We start from the raw sequence: 23,804 nt of genomic DNA on the forward strand, positions 1-23,804 counted from the left end.
AACAAGGTTGTTAGCCTGTTGTCAATAGACTATTGATTGACGGATTGATTGGATTTGTTCAACTCAGACATTTAATTAACTCATCTTTAACTTTAGGCAACGTGGTGAGATGTGACATTGACTATTTGGATCGAGCAGGCATTAGACAGGAACCAAAGAATAATGTATAGTCTTGTGATAAATTTTCACTGATATAGGTAGGCCACGCATTATACAACATTGGAATTGTATTGAATTGAAAAAGTTAATTTGTGTTAACTTTTAAAGCAATTAAGACTGTTAGGTGTATCCTGTGCCACATTAATTTTTACTTCTACTTCTGGGTTAAATGTAAATTTCACTCTCCGGACTTTCGGTCGGATTGCTAGTGAAAAGTATGTCCCAGAAATTTCATTTTGATGTTTAATCATAGCCAAAGGATCTAGGTTGTTTGTATTAAAAATTGATTAATCTATCTATAATAAAATTTTCAAAATTGAGCCAAATATAAAAACTATTACTTCCCCACTCTCCCCTATGGTCAAGCTGAAGCAAATGCCTCCAAACTCATTGGATGATTCTTAATTTTACAGCAAGACAACAATCTGAATCATACCGCTAAAGCAACATAGAAATTTTTCAAAGCCAAAAACTGAAATATTCTTGACTGGCCAAGTCATTCACCTGATCTTAATGCAATTGAACATGTGTTTCATAGGCTGAAGAGAAAAGGCAACTAGCCCCCAAAACAAGCAGGAGCTGAAGATGGCTATACTTGTAGAGCATCACCAGAGAAAATACTTAGCACTTTGTGATGTCTGTGGGTCACAGACTTCTAAGCAGTCATTGCATACAAAGGATATGTAACAAAGTACTAAACATGACTCCTTTCATTTACATGACATTTTATACACAGCCCTGAAATGGGGGTTATGTATAAAAGATACTCTAATTTCTACATGTAGAAACAAAGTGTATAACAATACCCTTTAATAAAAGCTGAAAATGTGCACTTTAACTACATGTCAATTGTTTGATTTCAAATTTAAATTGCGTAGTATCGACCCAAATAAAAACATTTTTTTTTTTGGCGCAAACATTATGGAGCTCAGTGTATAAATGTGCACACACATGTAGACACAAACATTTCTTGAAGTATAACAGAACTGGCCTTTCTGACATTTTCCCATAAGCACTTGCTATCCTTGCTCTTGCCCTTTCTGACAGGTATGACATCATGAACCTGCAGTATGTGGAGAATGATCAGTATGACTACATAAAAGTAGGCTTCTGGCATGAGGGCATGCTCACCATTGACGACAATGCCCTCCAGATGAACCGCAGCGAGATGGTCCACTCTGTCTGCAGTGAGCCTTGCTCCAGGGGCCAGATCAAGGTAGCCTACTCCTCCTTACACATATTTATGCTTTATTATACGCTATTATACCGGCCACTTTATTAGGTACACTTGTTCAACCGCTCGTTAACGCAAATATCTAATCAGCCAATCACGTGACAGCAACTCAATGCATTTAGGCATGTAGACATGGTCAAGACAATCTGCTGAACTTCAAACCAAGCATCAGAATGGGGTAAAAAGGTTATTTAAGTGACTTTAAACGTGGCATGGTTGTTGGTGCCAGACAGGCTGGTTAGAGTATTTCAGAAACTGCTGATCTACTGGGACTTTCACGCACAACCATCTCTAGGGTTTACAGAGAATGGTTCGAAAAAGAGAAAATATCCAGTGGGCGGCAGTTCTCTGCCTTGTTGATAGCAGAGGTCTGAGGAGAATGGCCAGACTGGTTCGAGCTGATAGAAAGGCAACAGTAACTCAAAAACCACTCGTTACAACTGAGGTATGCAGAAGAGCATCTCTGAATGCACAACATGTCGAACCTTGAAGCAGATGGGCTACAGCAGCAGAAGACCAACCCGGTACTAGCAAGGTGTACCTACTGTAATAAAGTGGCCGGTGAGTGTATATGCACTTTAAAATAAGTGGGCTATTCCTTCTTGCACCAATAGGTAATTCATGATTTGTGATCATGATCAGCCCTGTGTATGTGAATAAATGCTTGTGTGTGTGCATCACAGTTCATGTTAGCTGACAATTGGCAGTTTGTGGACAGTAAAAGTGATTCACAAAAAATAATTCATTTTAATTTATAAATTTTTGACTAAAGCCAAAATAATGTCTCTTACAATTTCAAAAACACATTTTGTATCAAAAGCATAGTAACTTATCATACCATCGATCAAATCACCCACCATCTTTGCTTAATCTTAGTGAGAGATGATTCTTCTTTATTCAATATAAAATAAATTTCATTAAACAAATAATGATGCAAGATCATGAAAGCTTCTTTTGCTGAGAAAGGGTTTGCACGCACATGGTGAATGTGTGCTGGTGCAATGGCCTTTTTCACTTAAAACATATGTATACTTGCACAGTGCCATGAAAAAATATTTTCCTCCTTCCTGATTTCCTCTATTATTGCATATTTTCTCACCCTGAATGGTTTCAGATCTTAAGAGAAAAAGTAATATTATTCAAAGGGAAACTGAGTAAACACAAAACACATTTTATTTCATTTAATGGAAAAGGTTAGACACCCATATCACCCATTTGAGAAAGTAATTAGCTACTCAATCAGCCAATTAGCCTAATTTAATTAGTAATTAGATTCAGCTGATTGAACACAGCCAGGCTTGATTGCAGCCAGCCCTGTTGAATCTAAAGCTCACTCATATTGACTCTTACCAAAGTGAAGTAGTCACCACAAAATTTCTATAATCACACTATACCACGATTAAAGGAAATTCCAGTTGGAAAAAGTTGTTGCAATACATCAGTCAGGAAAAGGTTAGTCATTCCTAAGTCTCTGGGACTCACAAACCACAGCAAGAGCCAATGGCCCTCATTTATCAATCTAACGTAGAAACCAGCGCAGATCCGAGCGCAGAAATCATCTTAGGACAGGGTTCACGTGTGATTCATGAAACGTTCGTATCTTGCCAATCACAGCGTAAGAATGATCGGGCGTTCATAAATGTGGCGGCTTAAAACAATCGTCATTTAAATATCACGATCCCTATATATTCTCGGTTTAGAGGCCTCGCCCCTAGAGTTTACGACATGGAGAAGCGCAATACGGCCAAGAAGAGAAATTTATCCGACCTAGAAATAGAATCTGAACCAATTAGTTCTATTTGGCAGACTGAAAAGTGGCATAGAAGGAAGTCATAAAAATGCAGTGTGGAAGGAAATCACTGCCTCGGTCAACAGCGTTGCCGTGGACAATCAAACTCTGTCACGGTACGGGGGGTGGGACCCAGGCGCAGAGTAACAAAAGACAAACTCAAAAAGGGAAAATTAACAAAGATTTTACTACAACAAAAAAAGGCAAACACAAACAGGGAACAGACAAGGGCACAATGGGCAAAAACAAACTCAAAAAATATCTAAATAAAACAGAAAACAAGAGGAACTCACAAACACGGGCAGGCAGAGCACAAGGGCAGGTCAAACAAAATACAGGCAGGTACATACGGTGTAGGAAACAAACACAAGGAACCAGCACCCGAGTCAAGTGCACAAAGAACTTAAATAGACAGGGGGTAACAAGACACAGGTGAACTCAAAAAACAATCAAACCAGAAGGAGGGGATGACAAGACACAGGTGGGAACAATGATGGAATAACGAGACAATTGAAAACAATCATACAATTAACAGGGGGGGAGCAGGACACAAAACAGAAGTGCCGCCATCTGGCGGCCCAACAAGGGAAACACAGACAGGAAAACACAGAACCATGACACTCTATCTGAGGTTGGAATATTTAATTTATACATCCATGATATGTATAGCCTATATATATATAATAGTAATTAGCTTATATCGTAATTCTTTACATTTAGGTGAAGAAAAAATGGTCAGACCTCAAACTCGCCACCAAAAAGCGTGTTGCAGCCCGTAGGCGCAGCACCCAGCTGACTGGAGGAGGCCAGCTGGATTCCAGGCTTGCATTGGCGCAGTGTCCGCGCTTATCGGGTCTGCTTCCATTTCAGGCATAACAGGTGGCGGAGGAGACATAGACGCACCACCTGTGTCCGAGCCGGATAATGGTAAAAATTTAATAGCCTAGGCTACTAGTATTTAAATAATTACACGGTTGCAGGCTTAATTTATTTCTTCATTTTAATGATGTTATAAACATGCTTTCGTTTCATATTTTGGTTTACGGGCGCGTAGAGGTCTTCTAACAGAGCCAGATCTGCCATTGTCGAGATTTGATGACTGTCAAAGCTCTTGTTTAAATAGGTGACTGAATAAGCATCTAACCTAATAATTATGTAAAATATAACCTTTTAATTATGTCACCAGTAGCGTAGCCTAACAAGTAGGCTCTCTCAAAATGAAAGAGAAATTAATCTCATAGCCTACACCAAAAAACTGTTAACCCCGTTAATTGCAAACAATTAGAAAATAAGTATTTATGTTAGGGATATGGCACAGTCGATTTAGGCCTTTACAAAATAAAAATATGTAGCCTATGGCAAAATATTCTAAGTGATGAATATGTGGCTGCATATGCTTAGATGCCAGTCAGAATATGGTCTAATAATAATTCTCCGACTCCAAATTTACTATGCTGCACCGCAAGTCCACGCTGACATGACAACTTGCGTACACGAGTTGAGACTTGACGTCAGATTTTATCATGGCCTCCGCTCACGTCCAAATTCATAAATGCCGAGCATTGCGTAGAAATGACCGTACGCCCACTTTTCTGTTGTACATTCGTTTCGTAAATGAGGGCCAATATTTCCAAATAAGGAACACTTAGAACAGTGGTGAATCTTCCCAGGAGTGGCCAAAATGCAAAATTGTCTCCAAGGGCACAGCAATAGCTTATCCAGGTCACAAAAGAACCCAGAACATCCAAAGAACTGCAGTCCCCTCTACCCTCACCTATGGTTAGTGTTCATGACTCCACAATAAGAAAGAGACTGGGAAAAAATGGGGTTAATGGGAGAGTAGCAAGGTGAAAACTACTGCTAACTAAGAGAAACATCAATGTTTGTCTCACATTAGCAAAAAAGCACCTGGATGATCCCATTTTGGGATAGTGTTTTATGGACAGTTGAGTCCAAAGTAGAGCTTTTTGGATGGCACGGGTCCCATTATGTCTGGCATAAAGCAAGTACAGCATTTCACAGTCGAACATGGTGGTGGTAGTGTGATGGTGTGGGGATGATTTACTGATTTAGGATCCAGATGACTTGCCATTATTGAAGGAAACATAAATTTTGCTCTGTGCCACAAAATTCTTAAGGAAAATGTCCAGTCATCTGCCCGTGAGCAGACGCTGAAGCATAATTGGGTTATGCAGCAAGACAATGATCCAAAACACAAAAGCAAGTCCACATCTGAATGGCTGAAAAGAAACTAAATTAAAGTTCTGGAGTGGCCTTGTCAAAGTCCTGACTTGAACCCAATAGAGATGCAGTGGCAGTGGCTGAAACAAGAAGTTCATGCTCAAACACCTACCAATTTGCCTGAATTAAAGCAGTTCTGCAAAGAAGAGCAGGCTAAAATGCCGCCACAGCGATCTGAAAGACTGATATCAAATTATAGGAAGCGTTTGATTTCAGTTATTGCTGCTAAAAGTTTAAGGGGGCCATTACCTTTTTCACATGGGTGATATGGTTGTCTGAAAATGTTTTTCATTAAATAAAATAATTATTTAAAACATGTGTTTTGTGTTTACTCAGGTTCCCTTTGTCTAATATAACATTTGGTCTAAAGTTCTGAAACCATTCAGTGTCACCAATACGTAATAATAGAGGAAGTCAGGAAGTCACGACACTGTATATTTCACCTTAATGATAATTTATTTTAAAATAATTTTCAGTCCAAAAATGTACTATCACATTGTTACATATCATTGATCACCCCCTGCCAATCATGAACACATGAATTATAGATATGGCCAAAATCTTAATCATTTGTCCAACAAATTGAAATCCTCCTTCTAGACACACTCACAAGCAAAAGAATCAGAGTGTAAACTGTGTGTGTGTGTGTGTGTGATCTATAGGAAATCAGCTCTGTGTGCATGTGTGTGTCACATGCAGGTGATCAGAAAAGGGGAGGTGAGCTGCTGTTGGATCTGCACTGCGTGCAAGGACAACGAGATTGTTCAGGACGAGTTCACTTGCAAGGCCTGTGACCTCGGCTGGTGGCCTGACAAGGAGTTGGAAGGTACTGGAGCTCTCCTTTTATCCACTCGCTACTCACATTATCTGCCTACACTCTCTCCCCCCTTTCCTCTTTCTTTCTCCCACTATCCCCCCTCTCTCTACATCTCTGTTACTGGCAGTTTTTAGCTAAAAGTACTTTGGTAGAAGGAAAGAGAAATACTATAAGGAAACCAAGAGGCCAGATTAAAATGAATGAAGGATATGATGGGAGTGATGTCTGAAGTGTGACATCATGACCGTCACATTAATTAAATGTCCTCACTACATGAGAAATATACATCCAATAAGAAGGAATGAAAGCACAAAATGTATATAAGGCATAATTCAAATGCAGTTCATTGAGACAGGCTTTTGCCTTTCCATGGCCAGCTGACTGGATGCTGCTTTTGCTTCCAAAAGCTTAAAATCCTCTCATGACAGTTTTCCTCATGTGAGTGACTAGCTTCCCCTGCCTTATTAAGGCATGTCAGTCAGGAACCGTGAGCTGGAGGATCCTCTCTGACTTGATAGACAGCAGCAGATGTGACCATCAACAGCAGCCTCCTGCCTAACCAGTGCAGGGGCTGAAATGAGAATGGCCAGGAATAAAACTAGAGCAAATGAAAAGGGAATGAAAGAAGCCACTTTACAGCAAAGACTCATGGGAGAAACACTGAATCTTTTAATTTAAAGATGGTTTAAGAAAGCAATTTAAGTCCCAATTTAAAGTGTTATCTTAAACCATCTTTAAATACATTTGTAGTAGGAATTCCAAGGCCCCAAGTCACTGATAATTATAATTATAAGAGATAATTATGACTACTTCCTGTGCCAGGGTTGATGGGTACTGTTGTTTCCTCTTAAACATGCCATCTCTTTGTCCTCTTCTTGTCTTTGCACTGTCCCTCAGTTTAGGGTACTTATTTTTAGTTGAACTGAAAACCTACTTTAGAGCTCGTCACTTCCTTTAAACTGGGGCTTGCAGAGTTGAGTTCAGATTCATTGTTTTGGGAAGCCAAGCACAATCTAGAGAAGGAACAGTTTTTCATTTCTAGTTCCTGCTTCCCCTCCATTTCAAATTACAGGTGATTTGCATTACACTTAGGGCTCTATTTTTCATGACATTTGCAAGCTGGCAGACTGGCGAAATGGTATTTTCTTCAGAAAATTTTGTTGCATTTTGATGCACCCGAGTCATTTAAAAAGTTTGTGACTCACTGTGCACCAAAGTTGGAGGTGAGACACAGCTGAGGGTGTGTCAGTCAATATTGCATAGCGAAGTGCAATTTTGGTGCAGCTCATCAGAATTTTTGGATCTAGTTTTCCATTTGCACCCTTTGGCACCTGCCTGCTCAGACCAGATCTACAGCATAAGTAACAGCCTATCATACAGTGCATTGATAATTCCGGAGCTTTCCCGTGCATTGTGCGCATGATTGTGTCTTATTCAGAAGGCAATAAATGGTTTTCATTGATCATATGACCAATTTGACTGATATAGATTCTAGAATCAGGAAAAATGTGTATTTTGCATTTATTGTTCATTGCATTTTCCCCATTTTTTATCATTCTAATAAAAATAAATATTTCTTTATTTTTAATTGTTTATGGCTGTTCTTATGTAATGAGGTATCTGGGGTACTGTATTTTGACAATACAGAATGACAATAAACAGAATCTTTTCTTCAATCTTTTTATTTTAATTGACTGTAGTTAAAATGACTGGCACAAATTGGTTTGATGAGGTTGACAATATTTGCAACAGTGTATCTTTTTGGCATCATAAATATAATATGTAACCATAATATAAAACAAAAATGTAAATATAATTAGCATTTAACTTATACAAGTAATAATCATCACTAATTCCTATATGTATTAGTACCTACCAACAAAATTGAGCCGTCTAATGTATCTCACTGGTGGAAATTTTATGATCAATGTGAACATGCATTGCTTTGTCCAGTATTGTTCTGCATAAAATGATAATACTCATGCAAAGAAAATGAATATTTCGTTGGTATACTTTAATTCAAATTACTGATTTTCATAGAATGGGATTACCACTCATGGTAAAGTAGATAATTTGAATACATGAGAACTGGCAGAATTGTAACAATTTTCATTTTTTACTGAATTACTTAGAAGTAGTGCAATAAAAAGCTGTGAAATTTCACTACACAGTGTGTGCACTTGTCGGCTACAATAAGTCACATTAAGATTGAGGTGATCACAAATGGTTTTTGTACAATTTAAACAAACATTAATATAGTGCAATGTTACAATTGCAAAGCATGTGCAGAACAGTTGTAACAGAGGTGCAGCACAATTGTAATAATCAAAAAATAACTACAAATAGTTAATATCTGCAGTATTCACAGGACAAAATGCTGTTGGTTCAAAGGAACATACTCTGCATGGATATTTAAACAAGCAATTAGGAATGTTTTTTTTATTGCCAAAAACAGGACGTATGCAGAACTGGATGAGTTGTGGTTTTTTGAAGTTTTCAATATACCTTTTATGTCTATGTAGTCATGCCAATAGGGAACAATAAAGAAACCTTTCTCAGTCTTGATTTTCTGTAGGGTTTAGATCATTTGTCGGCCAGTTACTAATCATGTTAATAAATTTTTTTTCCAACTTATCCTGTTTCTCTCCCACCAAAACTACATCTAATCTCATTATAACCCGGTCAATGAACTCGTCCCACTGCTAGTCAATTTGAACTTGTCATCAATCAACAGTGTTTAGATTTGCCAAATAATGGGATATCAGGGATCCTTTTGGCAAATATGAACACATTTTCCCTTTTCATACTAAATAAAATTTTCCCTCTTGAAAATAAAATAAAGTTCTCCCCTAAAGGTACTCCTGTCAGGCGTTTTGGGGGGTTAGGACCCAGGTGCAGAGTGAAAAACTCAGGAGGCTCAAAAGGGTACATTTTAAATAAAGACTTTACTCTCAAAAGTAGACAGATAACAAACAAAACGCCACGAGGGGCAAATCCCAAAAACACAAAAATTCTTAACAGAAAACACCATGAGGAGCTCAAAACACTAGAAAAAACAAAAACAAGAAAACAAGCAGGGAAACTCGAAATACTTGAAAACACACAGAACACCATGAACACACCATGAGGGCAGAACACAGTCAGGGCAGAAAACAAGCAGGCAGAACACAAGGAACCAGCACCCGAGTCAGGCAAACTAAGAACTTAAATAGACAGGGGCTAACAAGACACAGGAGAACATAATGCACAATTAACACAGAGAGGTGAGGGATAATGATAGGCAGGTGGGAACAATGATTAAATAACGAGACAGCAAATAATTGAATAACGAGACATACACAGGCAGACCAAACTAAGGGACGCGAGACAGGACAAAAACTACAGGGAGGCGGGAACGGAGGAGGCACAGGCGGTAACAGAGGAGGCACAACCGTGACATCTACGTGGCTAAATGAGCCCACCCACGCTATTAAAAGAGAATGTCTCAAAGCCAAACGAAAATGAACTAAATTTTTTAATGAGCGCATGAAAGATCTGATGACTGAATTTAATTCAGCTGTTAAGACTGCCAGGGATAGTTATATATCTCATCTCATCCCTGAGAGCTCACATAACCCTAGAACTTTATTTAACACAATAGAGAGACTTGTTCAGGCTCTCAAAATCAGTAGCACTGAACACTCCTCTGCTGTCTGTGAATTGTTCTTGGAATATTTTAAGAAAATCAGGATCATAAAAAGTCACATCATCACAGTTACTCATCCTGATCATGATTTGAATATCTTCTATTGTGTGACTTTCTCATTCTCCTCTTTTGCATAAACATTTTCAGAATCACTGTTAAAGGTTGTGTCTAGCTTGAACATGTCATCAGGATATTTTACCTACTAGATTTTTGAAGGTCGACTAGATTTTTGAAGATCCGACTAGATTTTTGAGGTGTTTGAAACTCTTTGTCTATATATTTTTTATATATACTGTATATATTCTGTTATGAACTCCTCTCTGCTAAACAATGCTACAGGCACTGTTTCTGCCTGTTTGAAATGTGCACTCATCTGTTATCTTCTTCAAAAGCCTAACCATGATCCCTTTGAACCCAATACCTTCCGTCCCATTTCCAAACTCCCATTTTTGTCCAAAGTATTTGAAAATTTTGTTTTCAAGCAACTAACTGATTATATGTGCAATAATAATCTTTCTAAAAAATTCCAATCTGGTTTCCAGTTTACACAGTTTACAGAGACTGCTTTACTCAAAGTTTCAATGGCGGACGGCAGGCCACTGCTCATTTTAGGCCTGTTGGACCTCACTGCAGTTTTTATGCAGTTTATCATAATATTTTAATTGATCACCTCTGAGACTATGTTGAAGTTAAGAACTTGGCTTTAGAGTGGTTTAAATCCTATCTGCCTGACAGGCAGTTCTCCATTTCACTAGGCAGCTTCACTTCCTCCTCTACTCAACCTAGCTGTGGTGTTCCTCGGGGTTCAGTGCTGGGTCCCATCCTTTTTTACATTTATAGGCTCCCCCTGGGTCACATAAACAGCAGACACAACCAGTCATTTCACTTCTATGCGGATGAAATGCAACTCTTCTTGCCTGTAAATCATAAAGACAGCTTGGTATCTATTAAAAAATGTCTAGATGACATAAAAAACTGGATGTCTCAAAACTTCTTAATGAGGAGAAAACTGAGGTCCTCATATTTGGCCATTCAAAATTGACAGTGGGGATTCATGAGAATCTTAGCAATATGGCAATAAATATCAAGCCATTTGCCAGAAATCTGGGAATAATCTTTGAATTTGAATTTTGAAAGACAGATACAAGGAGTTGTTTGGTTAAATCTCCAAAATTAAGTCCTTTTTGACTGTTACTAACCTGGAGAAGGTTATTCATGTGTTTATTTCCTCCTGCCTGGACTACTGTAATTCCCTTTACTCATCATTAAATGGCAAATCACTAGCTTGTATGCAGTTGATCCAAAATGTGGCTGCTAGACTCTTAACTGGAACTAAGAAAATAGACAATATCACACCTGTTTTAGCCTCCTTGCATTGACTTCCAATTGGGTTTAGAATTTATTAAATGTTATTGATTACCTACAGGGCTCTCAACAGCCTAGCTCCAACATACATTTCAGAACTTCTATCTCTCTCAACAGAGGTGTAGCCTTAAATCCTCAGTCAAAGCTCTGCTCTCAGTCCCTGGTAGACTGGTTAATTTGCCTATTGAAATGCGTCCAGCAACCTCAATATCATCATTTAAGTCCCAATTGAAAACTCACTTTTTTAAACTAGCTTCTTACTATATTTACTTGTTGTATGTATGTATATGTATGTATGTTTCTGTGATTTGTAAATGTGTTGGTAGTATTTGTGTTCTTGTGTCTATGTATATAAGTATGTATATTGCACGTATATGTACCTTTATACACAAATAAATGTGCAGTATGTACATTTATTTGTATATGCATCTTAATAATTTTTGGTCCTGTTGTTAATTCTATTGTTATTTTTGGTAAGTGTTGTAAAGTGCTTTGTAACTATGTTAAGAAATGGGCTATACAAATAAAGTTTGTTGTTATCATTATTATTTATATTATTATTATTATTATTGTTATGTGTGAGGTGGAAACCAGGTTTTACCTCTTCTATACCCTTCTATACGTATGTTCTAGTTATGTTCTATATGTGGATGTTACAAACATGTCGCATGGGGATAGACTTGCTGTTTCATTGCTTAGCAATGTCTATTAGTAAGCAACACAAGTCAAACCTATGCTGATTTGGAACCTGGAGATAAATGATCTAAATAAGTGTATTTTAAACATAATGAAACCACAACTCATCTGATTCTGCTCAGGTCAGTTAAGCCATGCAAGTGATGTGAATTAATGATTGAATTAATGTTCAAGTTTTTCTTTAATTTGAGCAACATCAGGTCATTTTACAGCTGTGATTGGGATCACTGGCATTATATGATCTTCCCTGGTTTTATTTTGTTTATTAAAACTTCAAGGTACTGTTATCATTACTTCTTAGTTATAGCTTAGTACATTTAGGCTATTAAAGTTTAATGGGAAATTAAAACTGGCCCGTAATAAATGTTTAGGCAGTATTTAAATTCTGATATAAGAAAATTTCAACAACTTTGAACTAATTTCTCTTATTTATGAGGTTAGTACGAACTCAATTTTTGAAAAAAGTGACAGCTCAACTCCCGCAAAAGAACATCTTGTGGGAAACATCAAATATTAGTATAGTATATATACTAATATCTAAACATCAGATTTGTATATCCTTATTGTCATGTTTCTTTGCAGTTGTAAACTAGGAAATTGGCAGTACACCCCATGCAATGTGCACTGCTCTTAAAGGTAATGAAAATAGGTCATTTAATTAATAATGGATCTTACTGCACAACACCTATTGATAATATATTAAGTATAATCCAGCCCACTTTTCAGGTGCACCACTCACTTTCAGCCGCAGGCTCCTCGTCTCTGGTCACAAAAATGCCAACATTCACCAGCCACACCCAGTGCACCCATACGCCACACCATTGACTTGGCCAATACACCATGTGACATTGATTCTGGAAAATAGAGCCCATAATTATTATTTTTTAATTGTGTCTGTATTTTTATTTTATTTCAAATTTAGGACCCTCTCCAAAAGGAGATGTTACATCCCAAGGGGCTTATCCTGCTAATGAATAAATAATTAGAAATTATTTAAAATAAACATTTTGCTAACAGAAATATTTTTTTAGAAAGCACTTCAACCAAAACATTATATCTGGCTGCAGCAACACACTGTGAAAAGACAAAGAAAAAAGAAAGAAATAAAACTAAGGAGAAAAGTTCTGAGGGAAAGAGCTGGCATGCGATGGGAGAAAAGAAGGGGTGGTAAAGAAAAGAAGAGACATCGTTGAGAATAATATGAAATGTAGTGAATCAGGTTTTATGAGGTGGGTTTTCCAGTGTCTGCTGATTTTTATAGTTTCCTTTCAATCAGTAGCCAGTTTAAGCCTATAAATGAGCTCTTTTGAGAATCAATTAATTGAAATTAATCACTTTAGGACTGCAGTTTACGTTCCATACTGTATACTTTTAAGTATAAGTTTGTCAAATATTTTTGAGGCACATAGAATATAGATGAGATAGCTGTGATGAGAAGGAGTAGATGGGGTAGTGTAGATTAAGCTATTTAGCAATCAAGTTATTAAAGTTTTTTATTAATTATGGCCTGGTTAAGGCCCCACAGTTATCCAGGGTATGGAAGGGTTCAGTTGGTTAGCCAATGTATAAACATTTAAAAAAAGAAAACCAGAACACCAAGTGACTCTCTGGGACCAGGGCTGGCTGCCTCATTAGACCCTTATTTTTTTAGCCAGGATGCAGTTGAGAACAAATTCTCATTTGCAAGCAAACTAAACAGCAAACTAAACTGTAATTTGAACTCATGAAAAAGCCTGGCAAGGGAATGTGTGGAATGAACATTTCTACACCCTGCAAATTCTCAGCAGGTCTCACCTGTCTTTCCTCTAGGCTGTGAGCCCATCCCCTTGAAGTACCTGCAGTGGAGTGACCCAGAGTCCATTGTGGCTGTCGTATTCTCCTGCCTGGGCATCCTGGTGACCATGTTTGTCACTTTCATATTCATACTGTACCGCGATACCCCCGTGGTCAAGTCCTCAAGCCGCGAGCTCTGCTATATCATACTGGCAGGTATTTTCCTGGGCTACCTCTGCCCCTTCACCCTCTTAGCCCGGCCCACCGTGGTCTCCTGCTACCTGCAGCGCCTCCTGGTGGGCCTCTCAGCTGCCATGTGCTACTCCGCCCTGGTGACCAAGACCAACCGCATTGCCCGGATCCTGGCAGGCAGCAAAAAGAAGATCTGCACCAGAAAGCCGCGATTCATGAGCGCCTGGGCCCAGGTGGTCATTGCCTCCATCCTGATCGGCCTCCAGCTCACCTTGGAGGTCACACTCATTGTCCTGGAGCCACCCGAACCCGTAAGGGCCTACCCCAGCATCAGAGAGGTCTTCCTCATCTGCAACACCAGCAACGTGGGGGTGGTGGCACCCCTGGGCTATAACGGCCTGCTCATCCTCAGCTGCACCTACTATGCCTTCAAGACCAGGAACGTCCCAGCTAACTTCAATGAGGCCAAGTACATTGCCTTCACCATGTACACCACCTGCATCATCTGGCTGGCCTTCGTGCCCATCTACTTTGGCAGCAACTACAAGATCATCACCACCTCTTTCTCGGTCAGCCTTAGCGTGACGGTTGCGCTGGGCTGCATGTTCACTCCCAAGATGTACATAATCATTGCCAAGCCGGAGCGGAACGTGCGGAGCGCCTTCACCACCTCCGACGTAGTGCGCATGCACGTTGGCGACGGGAAGATCACATGCCGGACCAACGGCTTGCTCAACATGTTCCGCAGGAAGAAGAATACCTCAGGAAACAGCAGGTAAGATCAGGCAATGCACCAGGCCTGTCCTTCTGAAAAAGTCATTATAATTAATTTTTTTAAGGATATTAAAAATAATAATATATAAACATTTGACCACTGAGTAGCTTGTTCTGCTAATACACTGGTCTTCAGTGTAATGTCCCATCTCTCGCTGTGGCTGGCATCCCTGCATAAATGGCTATAGCGTCATCCAGGGTAGGGAGTGTTTCAGTCAGTGTTTTTGTCCTCATTTTCTCTGGTTGATTGGCACCTGCAGTCTTCACTAACTGTGCATGTAGTTTACCCTGCCAATGTACTATGGTGCTCAGGTAGTAGACTAGGGAGAAGAAGTGGTGAGTGGCAGCACACACTTCAGTGGAGACAAAATTGACAGAGGACATTGCAGCAATGAACCGGCCCTGTAATTACAATTGGACATTCCATACTGGGAGAGAAGAAAATATTGGGGTATAAATAACTGGATATAAATATATTCCCAAACATAGTGGGAATAAAAACAAGTTTACCAAATATAAATGGACTACAGAATTTCTATATGTCCACATATGCTGCTGTATATTAGCAATTTCTGCATTTATTGTTAATATTTATCAATTTGACTGTATATGTATGTGATAAGGACATATTCTGCATGCATACTAGAGATGATGCACTTATGAACATAATCTGTATATTGACATACACTATATGACAAAAAGTATCTGGACACTCCTTGGTCTGGGGCTGTATTTCATGGTTTGGGCTAGGCCCTAGTTTCACTGAAGGCAAATCTTAATGCAATGACATTCTAGACCATTCTGTACTTCCAACTTTTTGGGAACAGTTTGGGAAGGCCTTTATCTGTTTCAGATTACAATGCCCCTGAGCACAAAGTGAGGTCCATATAGAAATGGTATTGTCAAGATTGGTGTGGAATAACTTGACTGGCCTGCACAAAGCCCTGACCTCCATCCATCACCCTTGGGATCAATTGGAAATAAAACTGCCAGCCAGGCCTAATCACCCAATCAGTGCCCAACCTCCCAAATGCTCTTCTGGCTGAATGGAATCTAATAATTTTATAAATGCTCATCATCTAGAATAAAGTCTTCCCAGAAGAGTGGAGGTTGTAACAGCAGCAAAGGGTGGACCAACTCCATATTAATGCCCATAATTTTGGATGAGATGTTAGATGTCAGGTGTCCACATACTTCTGGCCATGTAGTGTATATACGATTAATTTAATATATAACTTTTTCCTAAGGGCAAGCAAATAGGTCTTAATACTATTTCAGTATTACCAATAGGTTTATGACTGAGGAAGTAACATGCGTCACAGCTACTTCGAAAGTAAATGGAAATACACTGACATCAAATAAAATGCAGTGAACAAGAAACAATGCTCTGTCTTTTCTGAATGCTAACTGTAGGCATGTGATTTGCCTGGAGAATAATGTAATCATGCTGTTCAAACTGAACACACTATGCTTGAAATTACTGTGCCTAGCCAGTTATACAAGGGAGGGATTTATTAATTAACTGTTGTTTGCAAATAAAAAAACTAAATATTTATTGTAGCTTTTTTAAAAAGTTGTGAAATGTTTATATAGACCTGAAATGCTATTGTGTGCATTTGTCTGTGTTTCCCCTTTCTGCATTCCTGTGGAGTAACGGCGGTCTTTATCTTGTCCATAGTTCTAATGGAAAGTCTGTGTCCTGGTCTGAAGCAGGTGGGAAACAGCCTCCTCAGGGGGAACAAATGTGGAACAGGCTGTCTGTGCATGTGAGGAGGCCGGAGACAGGCTCAAATCAGACGGCAGTCATCAAGCCCCTCACTGAAACGCAACACAACACAGCCCCGCACTATTCTGACCTCACTGAGACCCTGCCTGGCACAGGCCAGGCCTATTCGGACTTCCCTGATGGCCAGTGCAGTGGGGACCTGCACTATTCTGACCTGCCCAACACCCAGAATGAGGCAGGCCTGCTCTTTTCGGACTTTGATGACACCCAGCCTGACACAAGCCTGCAGTATTCTGACCTCAGCCCGAAAACACTGTACAGTGTGGCCGAGGACGACAAGGGCGAAGGCCCTGGGTACAGTCGGCCCATCAGCCCCCCTCTCCTGGTGCCCCACCTCCGCCCCGGCAGTGCCTCTGCAAAGGAGGGAGGGGAGAGGCTGCTGATGTTTTCGCCTGACCTTTTCCAAAATAGCATGTTCTCACAGCACATTGTCATGGACCACCTCCAGGGGGCGGTGGACACCTTCGGATCTGCAATCCCACACCTCCAGGACGTGATCCCCCTCCAGGGCCTCGGAGGCGGGGGCAACCCCACCCACCAGCCCCGCCTCCTCCTCCCCTTGGGCCTGCCCCTACAGGCAGCCCACATTAACGAAGAGCCAATCACCCCCTCTGAGGAACTGGAGGGAGGAGGGTTTGGCCTGGACCATGGGTATGTGTTTGACAGTGCTCAGATTCATCAGGAGGAAGAGGAGGAGGAGGAGCGGCCACGTGGTACCAGGCTCACCCTGGAAGACTCCCCTGCCCTAATGCCCCCTACCCCATTCAGAGATTCCCTTGGCTCTGGCACTTTTGCCCCCAGCTCTCCTGTGTCTGAATCTGTGCTCTGCACACCCCCAAGCCTGACCTACGCTGCAGTCATCCTGAGAGACTACAAGCAAAGCTCCTCCACGCTGTGAGGGCCCATGATGAGTTTACAGTTCTCTTATGCAGTCATTTCGAATCGTGTTGAAGGCCTGCCAGCAATGGCCAAAAAGGACAAAACAATTCCTCAAAAGCAAATTGAATGTCCTTCCACAGTTATTGCCATCTGCCACCCTACTTTTCATAAATTATAAAACACAAAAAAAAGAAACAATGCACTTTCTTAACACCAAGAGAAGGTTGAAAAGGAAGTGGGTGCTCTCGCTGATCCACCTGCTCATCCAGATCCGCCAGGTAGACCATGAGATGGGCAGTTTCAGAACAAAAGTACAGCCCTCTGTGTGGTGAATGAAAACAAAAAAGCACTGCCTCTCAGAGTGGATTAATCTATGCCCTATGCCTGCTGCGAGGGGTGTTTAACCACAATGTAATGATCAGTCTTGCAAGAGGCACTATATTAAAAATGGCTGTCAGTGCTGTTATCAATTCAGACCTTGGTCAATGTAAGTACAAGCACTTAAATGCTGCATCATCATGGAAACTAAAATATAACCTTTTAAAGGGCACTCTGGGGTCTTCTCTAAGAAAAAAATAGCTTCGTTATATGCTTAACAATAACCTGTATATAAGATCAGAGCTTAAAATCTATAAAATGTTTTGTGACAAGTATGTAAAACATGCATGATTAGAACAACTTGAGTGAGCATCCTTTCAGTCCACAACCTTATCTTTTCTGTTATAACAGGCCTTGATTAAACCAACCGCAGAATCTCAAGATGGTGAGTACAGTTTCAGGACCCGAGTGATTTCTTGAAAGGCAACTAAAGCCCTATTCGCACGGGACTAGTATTACCTGGGGACCTCGAGTAACTTGTAATAATTGCAGAGGTCGTCTGTGATCTTAATCCCGTGTGAATCTGCCATGTCTGTAATTTGTAAAGTAAAAATTCCACCGCAAATTACCTACCATATTTCGCCAAACACAGAGGTCATGTGATAATATTAGTCCCGTGCGAATCAGCATCTCGGTGATTTGGGGTCGTATTTTACCATTACGCAGAGCAGAGCCTTGACATTTTCAATAATATCTGGGGGGATAATGTCAGTAAATTCAAGTAAAATACAGACTTTGCTTATCCCGTGCGAATGCGCCGCACGAAACAATTTCTAAATCATATGAGGTCCCCAGGTAATACTAGTCCCGTGACAATAATACCTCAATGGGAATACGTCTTTATACCAATAAAACAGGAATGCTCTATGTTCATTTGTAGTATATTTTGTTATTCCACAGGAAGTATAAAATGAGTGTAGTAAGTGCACTTGGGGTCTCGGGCTGTATTTAGTTTTGCTTCTTGTTATAGGTTCAATATTTGTGTTATTACACAACAATAAAATTGCTTTTTAAACAATAATTTTCAGATTGGCTAGCAAGCTTTTTTGCATTGAATATTATCACCCATGCAACCAGAAGTAATGTCACTGTCTTAAAAAACTAATTTGCCCCATGGAAGATACACATTTATATACTTCTGTAATGTTTCAGTAAAGTAAAAAGACGACATAAAAACTTAAGGATATAGAAATCTCTTTAAATCTCCTTGGTATATGGTCAGAGCCAATATAATCAGCCTCAATATTCTTCTCCTTATTCTCACACCAAATACTCACCAGACATTTTTGTGCATGATTCCTCATGCCCTACAGCGATCTCAAAGCTGTCGGATAAAAAATGATTTTTAATAGGGGGTTAAATATGTCCATTTACTCTAATTGAAAGCTCCAGTTGTTATTTTAGCTGGCTTGCATCAACTAAGATGACTGTCCAAGAGTCATGCATGTGATTATATATGTAAATTATTTATTTTCTTTCTTTTTTTTTTACCAGGCTTCCCCTCTAAAATGTAAGGTTTTCATATTGTCTCAGGAAAAGTATTCAGATGGAGTGCACTGAGTCAGTGGTTGCTTACACAGCAGGCAGTTAGTTGCCAGTTGCATAAACTATATAGATTGTATAGTACAAACAACCACATCCCTGGGTCTTATTTTCTCCTAGAACCACCCTAAGTGCCCTTTAATATGTTATATTACCAAGAACCAGAGGTGTGACATCCTTGCCTAAGTAAAAGCCTCATTCCATACACAATTCTGGTCCAGTGCTCCTTCATGTTTATCAAATGCCTGTCAAATACACTGATTTAAATGTCTCATGATCAACAGCACTGAAGAGTTTCTCATGAAAAGACATTTATTACAACCATGGGAAAAGACTTGATATGTCATAACTGGTCATATTAAAACGTATGGTTAGTGTCATAATGTATGCAGTGTTCATTTTAAAGCAGTTATTTTTAATCTGTTTCATAAAATTTGCTCTATACTTTGAGTGTTCTAAACGGCCATAACTCGTTGTTATATGACATGTCCTGTTTACAGTTCAGCTCATAAGCAGAAATAAGCAGTCTCCTATCCAGTGTTGTCAAGTCAGATTGTAAAAAGTGTCTTAGGGGCTTGTTTTTCTGTGAACTGACCTGCATGATTTTGGGCTTTTTGTTAACACACTGTTGCTTGTCAGAGACAGACAAACCACTGAAAATGTGAAAGGTTTTAAATGGAAATGACTACGGATTGTTATGAAACCCTGTGGCTCGACCCCCCCACCCCCCACCCCAACACACACACACACACACACAAGTTAATACCTTCATATGGCTCAACAATTCATAGACTGGTCAACAATCTCACAAATCTATATCTGGTGAGATAAACTTGTTTTAGGTCTGGTTTTAAGACAAAGTTTCTTATTTCTCCTGCTGGAGCTGGCAACACTATTCTTATCCACGATACAAACCTGGAACCTCCTGGTGTTCTCAAGTTCTCCCACCAGTAAATCCACATTGTACATGTGGTTGCTTAAAACCAAGACTGACTTTAAAGGCTTCATATAAAAGGGGTAAAATATAAACCTATAAACAAATGTAAAAGTGCTATTTGTGATACAGGTATGTGTGTTCAATGGTTACATATTTTATTTTTCTTATGTTTCAGTATGGTTGTCTACACATTTTAAATGTATGTACAGTTGAGGCCAAAAGTTTGCACACATAGGCTAAAGACATTCAAACTGAATTTTTCACAACTCCACACATTTCATGTTACCATACATTTCATGTGTTAAGTCAATTAGGGTATCTACCTCCACAAGAGGTCATTTCAGAATAATAGCTAAGAGACAGATTTATTTTATATTTTATGAACTATATCAGATTTTCAATGGGCAAAAGTTTACACACTTCGTTAGTATTTGGTGGCATTGCCTTTTAATTGCTTAACTTGAATCAAACGCTTGGGGTAGCCTTCCACATGCTTCTCACAATACTTTGCTAACTCAGTTATGTTTGTGGGCCTCCTTGCTCTGACATGCTTTTTCAGTTCAGTCCACAAATTTTCTATGAGATTTAGGTCAGGGCTTTGTGATGGCCACTCCAATACTTTCACTTTGTTGTCGTTTGTTACAAGTTTAGAGGTATGTTTAGGATCATTGTTCTGCTGGCAGACCCAGTTGCGACCAAGTTTTAATTTTCTAGCTGATGTCTTGAGGTGTTGCTTCAGTATCTCTAGATAATCCTCCTTCCTCATGATGCCATATATTTTCTGAAGTGCACCAGTGCCTTTTCCAGCAAAACACCCGCACAACATGATGCTGCCAACCCCATGCTTCACAGTTGGGATGGTGTTCTTCAGATTAAAAACCTAACCCTTTTTCCTCCATACATAGTGCTGATCATTATGGCCAAACTCCTCCAAAAGGCTAGGTCTTCGTCCTGGTGATCACCTGCAAACTTCATTCTGGCTTTTTTTACGCTGGTCTAGGAATAGGGGCATCTTCCTTGTGCGACAGCCTTTCAGGCCATGGCGATGTAGGATTCTCTTAATGGTGGATGTAGATACTTTGTACCTGATGCCTCCAACTCCTTCACCAGCTCCTTTGTTGTTGTTTTGGGGTTCAGTTGAACCTTTCTGACCAAAGTTCGTTCAGCCCTGGGAATTAATTTGTGCCTCGTTCCTGAACGATGCAGTGTCTGTGTGGTCCCAAGATTTTTATATTTGCATACAATTATTTGTACAGATGCTGGTGGTACCTTCAGTTGTTTGGAAATAGCTCCTAAGAAGGAACCGAACTTGTGGAGGCCCACAAATTGCTTGGATTTTCCCATGGTATCAAGGGCAAAAAGGCAGTGGCTCTACAGCCACAGTTGTCAGTTAACTTCCAGTTAACTCCTAATTATGACAATTGGCCAATCAGAAGCTTCTAAAAAGTCATTACATCAATTTCTGGAATCTTCCAGACTGTTTAAAGAGGCTGTCAACTTGGTGTATGTAAACTTTTGACCCACTGGAATTTTGAGTGGTGAGTTAAAGCTGAATTAAATCTGTCTCTTATCGATTGTTTTAAAATGACCTCTGATGTGAACACAGTAGATGCCCTAATTGACTTGCAAAAATAAATGTATGGTAACATAAAATGTGCGGAGTTGTGAAAAACTGAGTTTTAATATCTTTAGCCTAGGTGTATGTAAACCTTTGGCCTCAACTGTAGCCAGGATTTGCCAATGAAAACTATGTTTCTTAAACTGTTCCTTTTACCTGTACAGTATATTTAAAATATGATAGATGTTTATTTAAAACGTAAATTGTCAAAATGATATTTTGTGGCAGTAAATGTTTGCAATGACTTTAGGTAAACTTTTGAGATAGTCAGTATTAAATAATTTTACAGCTTTAGTTTTAAAATGTTCATCAATCATCTTGTAACTTCTAAGGTGGTGCATTTAATATTGCTTAGAATGATATAGAATGATTCATTTACGACTGTAAGAAACTACTTGAATCTAAGTTGGAACTTTAGCTGTTAGAATGTCATTGTCCAAGGTATAAATGCATAAACATAATGCATAATAGTACTGTTATTATTAAATTATATAAATTTAGTCTATGTAGTAATATTCTGCAGATTTAGTACAAAAATATCCATGGAACACTGGATGATAATACACTCACTGGTTTGGCATAGTTAAGGTTAAAATGGAAGAAAATTGTTGTGCTATGAGGAATGATGTTGTAAAATAAATATTTTATAGTTTAAAAGAGTGTGATCCTGATTCAAGTGTACTTCTTTCACATTTCAAAGAAATAAACTCTTTTTGAAGGTTTTTAAAGAAAACTCTTAGCCAGGACCAGCCGCTGAACTCAGATTGTATTTTTGTGAAAGTATTTATGTACTGGATTATTCATAATCTTTACATTTTTCATAATGTAAATTACCCAATGGCTGTTATTTTGCTCATCACCCAAAAACATGAATAACTCAACATTAAAAACTAATATACATGTGAAATAAACAAATCATTATCTACTTTATTCATGCCCTTCATTCATGACCAGTGAGCTGTTTGAGTGTGCAGTGGTACAGTTCATTGCCAGTTTGCCCCAAAAACCTGTAAACTAGGCCTATGTGCTCCATTTTGGCAGAAAAGTATTAAGTTCTTTAACGCAACTTTAAATATTCTTAAAAAATCTACTTACGCAAGTTGAACTCATGAATCACTCTTAAGATGTTTTGAGTAGAAGATCATACTACAAGGGGCAGGAACAACTACAGTATGTATTTGCAGGAGCAAAAGCCATTTGTCATGCACTCCTCTGATATAGATGGGCCCAAGATCGAGATGGCTGGGATGACATCTGCCAAGTTAAGCCTACTACTTTTATACCTTCTGACCTCAAGTAAACAGGCAGAATTCACAAACAACTTCACACGTCCACACTATAAACCCCCAAACAGCATGACAGAGTGTAACATTAGTACAGACGGCATCAAAATTAAGCACCTAATCTGTGTTGTCATTCAAGGGAACTGTACCAGTTGTATGGGAACTGGTGCCTGCTACGGGGTTTTGGTACCAAACTCATGATTCAGACAAGGGGAAGTCATAGGCTATGGATTTCATGACAGGAGGTTTAGCGATTTTCTTTAAGTGACAACTTGAAATTGACTGCTGCAGAATTTCTACTGTTAACTACTTTATAACTAGGTTACTGTAGCTACCTTGCAAATGCCCCATTTCTAAATTAATGTTAGCTAGGTCTATAGATTCTCTACCAGCATACAAACAATTAAAATTATAATTGTTATGGAATACAAATTAGGGCAACATAGAGCAGCGCTACAGCTCCGGCAAAGATCCATTGGTTCCAGGGGTTCTGAAATCATGCTGATTTGTCCTATGATTTAATTCCACCTTGCCTAGCAGTCACCTAGCAACTGCCTAGTAATACCCTTGCAAGCATCTAGTAAGACCCCAGAAACCACCTAGCACAATCCTTGCAACCATCGAGTAACCATCTGGCAACCACTTAGTAACAGCCT

General features: G+C 39.3%; 1 protein-coding gene across 2 annotated transcripts in view; it reads left to right on the forward strand.

The window, feature by feature from the left end:
• grm1b (glutamate receptor, metabotropic 1b) overlaps positions 1-20,029 on the forward strand; it is a 68,889-nt gene extending 48,860 nt beyond the window's left edge. The window contains exons 6-9 of one of the 2 annotated variants that reach the window (XM_064334718.1): positions 1,207-1,375; positions 6,123-6,249; positions 13,796-14,726; positions 16,404-20,029. In XM_064334718.1, coding sequence (XP_064190788.1) covers positions 1,207-1,375; positions 6,123-6,249; positions 13,796-14,726; positions 16,404-17,409 — 2,233 coding nt within the window. In that variant the 3' untranslated portion in view covers positions 17,410-20,029. The remainder of the gene's footprint in view (positions 1-1,206; positions 1,376-6,122; positions 6,250-13,795; positions 14,727-16,403) is intronic. The other variant, XM_064334726.1, reaches the window with a different exon arrangement.
• Positions 20,030-23,804: the final 3,775 nt, after the last annotated feature.

Source organism: Anguilla rostrata, chromosome 1 (genome assembly GCF_018555375.3).
Source record: "Anguilla rostrata isolate EN2019 chromosome 1, ASM1855537v3, whole genome shotgun sequence".
NCBI lineage: Eukaryota > Metazoa > Chordata > Actinopteri > Anguilliformes > Anguillidae > Anguilla > Anguilla rostrata.